Source organism: Mesoplodon mirus, assembly GCF_964341445.2.
Source record: "Mesoplodon mirus genome assembly, chromosome: 3".
NCBI classification, from domain to species: domain Eukaryota; kingdom Metazoa; phylum Chordata; class Mammalia; order Artiodactyla; family Ziphiidae; genus Mesoplodon; species Mesoplodon mirus.
Window position 1 is genome coordinate 22,518,568 of NC_138978.1, and position 12,321 is coordinate 22,530,888.

A 12,321-nucleotide genomic window follows, 5' to 3' on the forward strand; every position below is an offset into this window, starting at 1 on the left:
TTAGTCATAAGCCCCAACTGTAAACAACACAAATGTCATTAACAGTAGAATGGATACATATTTATTCTATAATCATATAATGAAATGCCGAATAATGACAAAAATGTATTATCTGCCTCACACAACACCATCAGTGGTGTTCCTTAGGGTTCTGTCCTAGGCCCTCTGCTTCTCCTTTATTTCCATGGCTTCAGCGTTCATTTGTGCTTTCAGGACTTACAAATATATTGCCCCAGCCTAGTCTGTTCCAGACTAGAACTCAACTGTCTGTGGACATCGCTGCTCAGATGTCTTACAGACATCTCAAAGTCAGCATATACTGAACTCATCTCCACATTTCCTGAATCTGCTTCTCCTCTAGGAAGATACATGTCTCAGCAGTGGTGCCAGCGTTCACCCTGGGAATCTTTTGTTGATCAGCTTCTCTATACTACTTTCATTCGCCAAAATATAAACTGAGAGTAGGAACCTTTTATGTTTTATTCAGTAGTGAATTTAACGATGCTTGGTACAAAGCTTGGCATGTAGTAGGGCCTCCATTTGTATTTTGTTGAATACTTCTATCCTCCCTTTTCCATATTCAGTTTGGTTTCCAAGCTCGGTAGGTTTTTATCTCCTAAGTACTTCTAAAATCCTTGTAATGCCTACAGCCCCTACCTAGCTAAGACTACCATCTATTGTCTGGACTACTTTGAAGGGATCAAGGGATGAGTCAGTGGGAGCAGTTTGGAAGAAGAGGTATAAGGTTAGGACATTTATGTTGCTGGTGAAATATCTAATATACAGCATGTAAAACTTTGCCTTTTTCTGTGATGGATCCAACTTTATTCAAACTTATAACTAATATGGAGTGTCACCTCATGATTTTAACTTTCTTTTATGGCCAAGTACTGTACTCATCAGTGTGAACTCATCTATTCTGGGAGTGGGAGGTGAAGGTGGGTTGAGAGGATAAAAGGCAAAAAGGGATAAGGGAGGATCTGTCTTTTGTTATTTCATATTCCTTTCTAATGATGTTCCCATCCCCTGTTTGCTAAGGGTCACTAACCTTGACTTTCTAGATATACAGGGTGGCTGCATCCTGCTTCTCTCTGAATTATAACATATAGTATCTTGATCTATTTTGCTAATGAGGCCTCCAATTCAGATTGTAAATTGAACTTTCTAATCTACCTCTATTTTTCATGTTATTATAAGATAGTGCTATTTTTGGCTTCTTATGTATATTAAGGCAGTGCAAAAACTTCAGGCTTCTCTGCTTGGAGTGCTTGGATTGGAGTTTCTTAACACAGTTCATGGATATAAATCCAAATATTTTTACGGGAGCAGGACTTAAAATTGAGGGCAAGAATCCGTCTCGGCAAGATTTTCTTTCCTAGATTTGAAATAATAGGTTTGCCTTTTCTCACCCATTTTTTCCCCCAGTTTAAATATCAACTGTGTTGGGCCATGATTTGTTTGTATATGGGGCATTTAGTTATTAACAAATTTTTATAGATACCACTATCTGAAATTATCATGCTTGTTTTTATATTTATCTATAATTTAATCTATAAATTTGTTTGTTTTATCTCTCTCCCCCAAGTAAATAAGCTCCATGAGAGCAGGAACCTTGTCTGTTTTGTTCTCCTGTGTCAGAGAAACATTTGACAAATAGTCCTTGACTGAAGGAGTAAAGCTTCTACTTGGGGCTTGGGTGGTTTTTCTTCTTAGAATATTTCCATTTTTCTTTCAGCATTGGAGAGGGGTCTCTTGAAAACACTGCAGAAACTGGATGAATATCTGAATTCTCCCCTCCCTGATGAAATTGATGAGAATAGTATGGAGGACATTAAGTTTTCCACACGTAAATTTCTGGATGGCAATGAAATGACACTAGCTGATTGCAACCTGCTGCCCAAACTGCACATTGTCAAGGTAGGCCTGCAGGATGTGGGGCACTATTACACCTAGTATCTGTTTACTAAGGCAGCACTTCCTCTGTGTAAAACTTGGCTGATCTTCTGACACGCACTATTTAGCACGGCCCCAAATAGTGTAACTTAATGTTGTTCAGGCAATAGTTGAAACACGCTAGGGTTGATTAAATGGAAAATTCTGTCTTAAAATCAAGGCATATGAGAAATAGGATTTTTTTTTTCTGTGACTGCATAAAAATTCAAAGATGTAACAGGTAACTTTGAAGTGGTTGCTACACTGACGTATAGCATCAAACTTTGTTCTCTGATCACCTGGCTTTTTCTTTTCAAGGCAGAAAATATTCATTGAGCATTTATTGTGTGAAACACTATGCTATATAGGATGGTTGTGCAGTAAAGATCAAGATCAAGAAAAACAGAGATCTAAACTAGTGTGTTTGTGTTTAAAGTATTTATCCAGTGATTATACTTGGCTGTTTCTCTGGATGGCCAAGGCAGGCATTTGCAATGACCATCACACTTCTGAATCTCTGGTGTAGCGTGCAGTCCTTATTTAAAAGTCTAGTTAGAATGAAGGTGACAGACTTCAGGTAGAAGCAGTTTTCAGAGATTCACAGAATTAATTTGCCCTGAAATCAGATATATGTCTAGTTTATAAGACATGGCATATAAATGTTAATTTTTGATCTCTTTGTATTTCAGGTGGTGGCCAAAAAATATCGCAACTTTGATATTCCAAAAGGAATGACCGGCATCTGGAGATACTTAACTAACGCATATAGTAGGGACGAGTTCACCAATACCTGCCCCAGTGATAAGGAGGTTGAAATAGCATATAGTGATGTAGCCAAAAGACTTACCAAATAAAATAACACTTACGAGAGAGATGTCTTCACATCTTCCCCTGACTAAGAACATGCTTTTCCTAACAGACTGCTCCTCTTCCTATAAAATAGAAACTTTATTTTGCACAAACATGCAGTTATTCCAGATTAGGATAAAGGATAGACAAGGTATAGTAGCTATCTTTAAATATATACTCCTAAGCAGTATTATTTTAAAATTCTTTTACCCTGCTTACCTCCCCTACCCCGTATCCTCCTCTCTAATTTGGAGACACTCCGTAAAAACTTTTCACTTTAAAGGCAGTTTGCCATCTCTCTAGAGCCCTCACCACTGTCTCCATTCACTGTGTATAGATGGCAGAACTTTTGAGGTGCACTGTTTAACTGTTAAAATAGTAATCACAACCTCATCAGGCCCAAACTGGTGCATAATGCACGGTACAAGGAATATTTATGTATTTTTGGAATTTTATAATATTTAGTAAGAGTATATGAAAGGATTGCTACTGTATCAAAATATTCTGTTTCAGTTTAGTCTATCCTGGATATGTACTAAAGGATGTTACCACCAGAGAAGAGAGCCTTCTACAGAAAGTCACTACAGATTTTGCTATTTTACTTTGTATGTGGATTTTTACTTTTGCCTAAACACATTTATCCTTCATATCAATTATAATATCTGACACTATGTAGAAGCTAAAAGTCTAGAGGGAGGAACAATATTTGCAAGATCTTCTTCAAGCCTTTTATGCATATAAGAGAACCCAATGGGCACGTGATACTCTCTGTCTAAATATGTTACTGGTTATATGTATTTTGCCCAGTGCCATTCATTTGGAACATTATTACTTTCTTCCTTTATTTTAAAAATGCTCCTTTTTTAGGTAAGCATCAGCCTTGCTGTTTGTAGATCATTTGAGCAACACTACGTAAACTGATATTTAGTTGATTTAGCTATAGCAGTACAATGATTAGTAATGTAAAAATTAACCTAAGGAATGTAGTGTGGGTTTGTCAAAATATCAAGTAGAATTTTGTTTCTAAAGCACATTTAATGTGGATAATCTAAAGCATACATTATCCATCCTATATTGAAAACAAGATAAAACACATAGATTACCACTCCACCCCCATTTACTGTTAGACTTTGGGTAGAGGATAGTTCACTTCTTTTGGACTGAATTATAGTTGTGATGGTGACTACATATTGACTGCAGTTTTGCCTAATCTCAATCATTGCACTTCCTTCAATTAAATTTTCCTACAGCCACATTGAGGAATAGCAGTCTTCATGTTTGTTTGTTTCTTAAATTGAAGTCCTAAACCAGGAATTATTTGTGTTGTAACAAGGGAGGATGAACTTGGTGAAAACAAAACAGAAGTTTGCTATGTATTTATTCATTAAAAAAAAAAAAGACTTTCTATGTACTACTCCAAAGACTGTGATTGTGACTATAATAATGTTTGGGTAATTTTTATACCTAACCTGTTTAAGAAATGCTATTTCTCATAGGCTGCTTTTGGAAATTTTAAGTATATTGCTTTAAAATGGCAGTGTTTTCTTCACTATGATATGCTAACATTTAGTAAGCACTGGCTTTATGGAAGCAGCTTGATTTTTTAATAAGCATTCTGCATTTTTTAAACCTATCAGTGATTAGCTTGGTATAGAAAGATAAGAAAAACTCCATATTGTATCCATTTGGCTCAGGGAGATTTCCTTGCTTTACCTTTCTTAGAACTCCTTATTGCTGATCAAAAGTTTGGGTACCCACCTTTTTGTAATAAAATGTTGGTTGATGATTTATCTTGTTCCAGGAAGAAGCATTATCAGGTTATATATTGAGAAATTCTACAGCAGTAGCTTCCGTGGGTGAATATGTCACCTCTGCACCAATACACAGACAGCCATCTTCACTTTTCACTTACTTTTACGATAGTGGTAACTTGGCATCAGGTGACATTGAATCTTGCCTCATAGCTTAAAGCATGGAAAAGATTCAAGAGAAGTGGGGATGTCTATTTCAAGTGAACAGTGGACTAACTGGTGCAGAGTAGAAGGCTAATGAGGAAAGAGCTACAGTCCTCAAAACGGATGAAAAAACACATTCTGAAACTCAGTTGTGAAGTGTTTTCCACTTTGGATATTTATTCTCTTCTTCTTCTTCTTTTTAAAAATTTATCCCATGATTGTACTTGGCTGTCTCTCTGGATGTCCAAGGAAAGCAAGGTCTATCTGTTATAATTTTGATGAAGGTAGAATTATTTTTCTGTTGAAAGACAGATCTTATTACTTTATCAGGGAAGTTAGATGAGGTTGAGATTGGCAAATGGACGAAAGCTAGTAAGAAAGATGATCCTAGAATATGCTTTTTACCCCATCTTACATTTGTGGAAAGATCCTAGCTTCATGTCTTGGGAGATTTGGGACATGAAAGTTTTCATGTCAGTTCTTGTAGTATATGGTTTGACACAGTAGAAATCATCTGTTATTATTTCTACAACTACTGAATCATTTTCCCCTTCATTTAAACCCCTTTTGTTCCATTTAAACAAGGAGATTAGAGTCTGAATGGAAGATCTTACTAATTTCCAAGGGATTCTAAGAAATTTTTGTGTTCAACATTTGGAAAGCTGTCTACCATTTCAATTGATGTAACTTCCTTTTTTAAAAAATGTAGATGCAGGTTTTCTATACAGTTCTGTTATTTTCTTTAACTAGGATTGTTGACTTTAGTGATAAAATTCATGTAAGATTTTATTTCTTGGTAACTTTGGTTTATACAACTACCTTTATTATTTTTTTTAATACAACTATCTTTAAACCCTTGAGCAATCTGTATACAATGAAGAGGTTTCTGACATTTATTCTTACACTCAGTTGATTGACTTTAGAATTTAGGCATATTTACTTCTGTTGTTTCGAATCTCTCCAGAGTTGCATGTAGATAGCTTTTATTTCTGTGCATTTAAAATATCCATTTAGAAAATATCTACATGGTAAAAATGAGAAGAAATAGAAATGTATTTTTTCATGAACATTTTGATACACATTTCATCAAGTTTATTGATTAACCAATTTCTTACACTGTTTATAATCAGTATTTGATTCAAAGAAAGGGAAGCATTCATTATTGTTATAATATATGGTCTTTTTTATTCCATCCTTTACAAATGACTAAGGCTGGGGCTGTCAAAATTATGTTTTTGTCATGGAAGAAATTTTCAACTCCCCCAAATCATAATGTTGAACGGAATTGGAGTATTTTCTTTAAATTAGTTGAAAAGGAAAATGAAAGCTTATTATAGAATGCTTGTATTTTCTTTTCTGTCTCTGGAACCCATATATTGCTGGCAGCTATTGTATTAAAAAATAAAGTATATTTTCACTATCATAAAAGGTTCTTTTCTACCCCCTCATGAAAATAAATAACAATTTGGGGTAAAAGTGTTTTATTTGAGACTACTTTTTTTCATGAGTGGCGATTCAGCACATTTAGTAGATTAAAGGTGAAAAACCATATGATCCTCTCAATAGGTGCATAAAATAATTTACAAAAGCTTTCATGCTACCCATTCTTAGCGAAATAGGACCAGAGATTAATTTTTTTAACCCAATAAAGACATCTGCCAATAACCTACAGCAAATTTCATATATAAATATGAAACAGAAGCCCTCTCATTAAAGTCAGAAATAAAACAGGATTGCCTTCTATCACAGCTATTACTCAGCTATTTTCCATAGCTGCTTTATTAGAGGCATCCTACACCAATGCATTAAAATCAGTAAAAAGAATAAGGAATGGAAAAGAATAGACCAAATGACTTCTTTGCAGATGATGCATATATAAAAAAATTTAAATAACCTACTATTAGAAATAATAAAATTCAGGGACTTCCCTAGTGGCACAGTGGTTAAGAATCCACCTGCCGATGCAGGGGACATGGATTCGATCCCTGATCCGGGAAGATCCCACATGCTGCAGAGCAGCTAAGACCATGCACCACAACTACTGAGCCTGTGCTCTAGAGCCCACGAGCCACAACTGAAGCCCGTGAGCTCTAGGGCCTGTGTGCTGCAACTACTGGAGTCCGTGTGCCTGGAGCCCATGCTCTGCAACAAGAGAAGCCACTGCAATGAGAAGCCCGTGCACCGCAATGAAGAGTAGCCCTTGCTTGCTGCAACTAGAGAAAGCCCGCACACAGCAACGAAGACCCAGTGCAGCCAAAAAAATAATAATAATAAAATTCAGATGCTTACTAGATACAAGATTTAGGAACAAAAATCAATGTAATTTCTATATACTAATATTAACTACATTAAAAATAAACTAGTAACGGTTTCTTCTGGAAGAAAACTGGGTGACTGAGAAAAATGGATGGGAAATTGTCAGTGTATACTTTTTTGAGCTTTTAGAAATTTGTACCATAAATATATTACCTATTCTAAAAAATTAGAAGTGTTTTAAAAGATAATCTCTAAGATATTTAGGATCAAATCTAACAAAGAATGTGCAATTCCTTTATGGAGAAAAGTACAAAATATTATCAAAGGACCTAATAGAAACCTGCTCAGTGGATAGGTATACCATGTTCATGGATGGAGAATGTAAAAGTATAAGAATTTCAATTCTGTCTTAAGTAATTTATAAATGCAATATATTTTACCAACGAAATCCCAAGAGGATTTTTTGGAAACACAGATAAAAGGATTCAAAACATTCATATAGAAGAAGTGTGGCCCCCAAATAGCCAACATTTATCTGGAGGGGGGAGGGAAAGAAAGGAAACTTGCCTGACAAGATACAAAGTCTTAAAAGCTTATAGTAATTGCTGGGTAGGATATAGTAAGTCACACAAACACAACACTCCTGCTGCAACTACCAGAAAAAACTGGTAAACAGTTTTTCGTTTAAAACTCGAAAATACTGTTTTTAAACATCAGAAAACTGTGGAAGCAATAAGGACTAAATGAATTCGATTTCAGAGGAGAAAGCCTTTCTGAGGTGAACTTATGGTCTGGCCATTTTTTCCTTTGGGGGCATTTCCTGATTCTGGGCCTGGAAGTGAGGATTGGGTTTGGCCCATGGAGAGGGCTTTACTGGGTAAAAGAAAATCATAAGGCTCTTGGTGATAGGGCGTACTGGAAACCGGAGACATCTTAAATATGTGACTGGTTTTCTCACAGGACATTTGCTGAATTCCAGAGCTCTACAAGCCATGCTAGAAGCTAAGCCCAGGGCCTCCAAGAGGCAGAGTGAAATCTCCCACGGTGACACAATACTTAGGAGACAAAATTTCATTAGAGGGAGGGCTTACCTGAAACACAGAAAGCAGCTGCAGCTTAGTGGTTGCCAGTCACTAGGGATGGGAGAGGGAATTGACCACAAATGGACGTGAGTGGTCTGTTTTAAATATGGATTGTAGGTAAGGGTCTAGTATCCAGAACATATAAAGAATTCTTACAACTCAATAATAAAAAGACAACCCAATTAAAAAATGAGGAAGGATTTAAATATATATGTCTCCAAATAAGATATACAGATGACCAATAAATACATAGAAGCTTAACATTATTAGTCATTAGGGAAGTGTAAATCAAAAACCACAAAAAACACCCTCTAGGATGGCTATAATTAAGAAGACAGACAAAAGTGCAGTGATGTGGAGAAATTAGAGCCCTCATACATTGCTAGGGGGAATGTAAAATTGTGCAGCCACTTTGGAAAACAGTTCGGCAGTTCCTCAAAAAGTTAAGCATAAAGCTACCCTATGATCCAGCAATTCCACTCCTAGGTTTACAGCCAGGAGAGTTGAAAACTACATCATTGTACATAGATGTTCATGGCATCATTCTTCATAGTAGCCAAAAATGGAAACAACCTAAATGTCCATCAACCAGTGACTGGATAAACATACCTATATCAAGGCCATTAAAAAACTACTGATAGGGCCTCCCTGGTGGCGCAGTGGTTGAGAGTCCGCCTGCCGATGCAGGGGATACGGGTTCGTGCCCCGGTCTGGGAGGATCCCATATGCCGCGGAGCGGCTGGGCCCGTGAGCCATGGCCGCTGAGCTTGTGCGTCCGGAGCCTGTGCTCCGCAACGGGAGAGGCCACAACAGTGAGAGGCCCGCGTACAGCAAAAAAAAAAAAAAAAAAAAACTACTGATACAAGCTACAACATGAACCTTGAAAGCATTATGCTTAGTGAAGCCAGACACAAAAGGCTACATATTTTATGGTTCCACTTATATGAAATGGCCAGCATAGACAAATCTATAGCGACAGACAGTAGATTAGTGGTTGCCAAGAGCTGGAGGAGGAGAGAATGGGGAGTGACTGCTAGTGAGTACAGGTTTCTTTTTGGAGTGATGAAAATGTTCTGGAATTAGCCAATAGTGATGATTGCACAACTTTGTGAATATACTAAAACCTACTGAATTGTATACTTTAAAAGGGTAAACTTTATGATATATAAATTATACCTCAATTAAAAAAAATTACAACAGGGGCAATTCTGCCTGCTTAAAACTTTTGGATAATCAGTGTATACACAGGTTGATTGGCAAAGTTAGTGATGTCGATTTCCCTTGCATTTGAATTAAAGTTCAATTTAAATGTTATCCAAAATATATTCTTAAAGAAGAAAGAGGAAAAAAAATTGTGCTAATGGCTGCTCAACTTTATAAATTTACTAAAAATCATTTAATTTTGTTCATCTAAAATGGGTGAATTCTACAGTTTGTAAATTATACCTCAGTAAAGCTGTTTGGAAAAAAAAAGAAATAAAAGCTCAAATCTGAAATTAAGAATTCATCATGTGGGTTTAACAGCAGAGCCCACACAGCAGAAGGCAGGATTAGTGCTTGAAGATAGGCCAATAGAAAAAAATCCAAGCAGAGAGTAAAGAGAATGCACACACAAAACAAACAAAAGAGCATAAGAAACATGTCATTGAGGTCCCAGACATAAAAGGGAATGGGGCAGAAGCAATATTTGATGAAATAATGGCTGAGAATTTTCCAAAACCGTTGACAAACATCAACCCACAGATTCATAAAACTCAGCAAACTCATTATGGAATGACAAAACAAAACAAAACAAGACACACCTAAGAATATCATAGTCAAACTGCTGGAAACCAAAGAGAAAATTCTAAAGACGGCCAGAGAGAAATATCATGTAACCTTTGAAGGAGTGATGGCTGACTTTTCAGCAGAAACTTTGGAAGCCAGAATCTTTAAAGCACTGAAAAAGATCTGCCAACTTAGTGAAAATATTCTCAAAAGGGAAGGCAAAATAAAGGCATTTTCAGACAGACAAAAGCTGAAAGAATTAAGCACCAGCAGACCTGTGCTCCAAAAATACTTAAGGAAGTACTTCAGCCCAAAGGAAAATGACCCCAGATGGTAGTATAGAACCAGAAGGAAGAATGAAGAGCAATGGAAAGGGTAAATATATAGGCAAATATGAAAGAGTATTGATTACTTAAGCAGCAGTAATGTCTTGAAGACATATACTGTTAAAAAATATATAACGTGGAATACATAACAGTGGCTATATATTATACATATATAACACCATGGAAGGGTGAAAGAAAGGTTTAAGTGTATGTACTTGTATGATCCTTTCATTATTTGGCAAGCGGTAAAAGTACTAATTCAAGAAAACTAATAAATTGTAGATAAATACTGTAATCTCTAGGGAAACAGGTATTATTAAGATAATTATGAGAATAACTTAAAAATCTAAGATTCAAGGGGAAAATGGAATTAAAACAAAAACAACAATGAATCCAGAAGAAAGGACAGGGACTTCCCTAGTTGTGCAGTGGTTAAGAATCCACCTGCCAATGCAGGGGGTATGGGTGCGAGCCCTGGTCTGGGAAGATCCCACATGCTGCGGAGCAACTAAACCCGTGCGCCACAACTACTGAGCCTGCGCTCTAGAGTCTGCGAGCCACAACTACTGAAGCCCACGTTCCTAGAGCCCGTGCTCCGCAACAAGAGAAGCCACCGCAATGAGAAGCCCGTGCACAGAAACGAAGAGTAGCCCCCTGCTCGCTGCAACTAGAGAAAGCCCGCACGCAGCAACGAAGACCCAATGCAGCCAAAAATAAATAAATAAATAAATTTTAAAAAATAAAAGAAAGGACAAAAGGACTAAAGGAACAAAGGACAGGGCAACTTGGAAAAACAGCAAAAGTTTAGCTATAAACCCTACACCATTAATTATATTCAATATAAGTGTGCTGAACAATCCAGTTAAAAGGGAGTATGAAACTATTTAAAATAATCAAAGCCCAATATATGACATTCACAAGAAACAAACTTTATAAGGACACAGAAAGGTTGAAATTAAAGGATTTAATTCACTGACACAGTAAACACAAGAGAGCAGATGTAACTATTTATCATAAAATGCAGGCTTTGAGGCAAGAAGTATTACTAGAGACAAAGGACATTTTATAATACAGCCATGTATAATGTACTTTTATAATGATGAAAGTTTTATTCATTAGGAAGATACAACAGTCCTAAATTTATATGCATCTGATAACACAGCCTTGGATACACACAGCAAAAGTTAATGATGCTGAAAGGAGTAATAGACAAATACAATATCATAACGGGAGATTTTTTTTTTTTTTTTTTTTTTGCGGTACGCGGCCTTCTCACTGTTGTGGCTTCTCCCGTTGCGGAGCACAGGCTCCGGACGCGCAGGCTCAGCGGCCATGGCTCACGGGCCCAGCCGCTCCGCGGCATGTGGGATCTTCCCGGACCGGGGCACGAACCCGTGTTCCCTGAATCTGCAGACAGACTCTCAACCACTGCGCCACCAGGGAAGCCCATAACTGGAGATTTTTAACATAGCTCTCTTACTGACAGAATGAGCAGGAAATAAACCAGACTACCGCCCCCCCCCACACACACAGTAAGGAATAAATTAAGTAATTTGACTTGTCATTGCAACACTACATCCAATAACTGTAGAATGCACATTCTTTTCAAGTGCACATGGAGCTTTTAGCAAAGTAGTCCATTCGCTGGCCCATAAAGCAAGCCTCGACAAATTTCAAAGGAGTGACATCATACAAAGTATGTTCTCTGACTGCAGCGGAATTGAACTAGAAATCAGTATGATTGAAAGACAGCAAGAAAATCCCCAGAATAAGGAATCAGTTACAGCATGTGCAACAAGCCTACACCCTACAGTGAAATTTAAACATTTTAATTTAACAGACATATGTTCGGTAAGTCAGGAACTATTCTAAGCACTTTACATATATTAACTCAGTCTTCCTAACAATCCTGTGAGATCTAGACTATGATTCCCACTTTGTGGATGAGGAAACTGAGGCACAGGGAGGTTAAGAAACTTGCTCAAGGTCCCACAGCTAGTGAGTGACAGCAAAATTAGAGCCCAAGAAATGTAGCACTGTGCAGATCGTGCTCTGCAATCTTGAGAAGTGCTTTTATTCATACTTTTCTCATTAGGGTGGACTTGGGTAGCCAGGTAAGCGGAGCCCAGCTGGAGCAAACCTATTCTTCTGTTT

At 37.1% G+C, this 12,321-nt stretch overlaps 1 protein-coding gene across 1 annotated transcript in view; it reads left to right on the forward strand.

Annotated features, from left to right (window-relative positions):
• Window positions 1-6,164, forward strand: part of CLIC4 (chloride intracellular channel 4) — a 90,412-nt gene extending 84,248 nt beyond the window's left edge. Inside the window, exons 5-6 of the mRNA XM_082613302.1 lie at window positions 1,736-1,917; window positions 2,622-6,164. Coding sequence (XP_082469428.1) covers window positions 1,736-1,917; window positions 2,622-2,786 — 347 coding nt within the window. The 3' untranslated portion in view covers window positions 2,787-6,164. The remainder of the gene's footprint in view (window positions 1-1,735; window positions 1,918-2,621) is intronic.
• The last annotated feature ends 6,157 nt before the right edge of the window (window positions 6,165-12,321 follow it).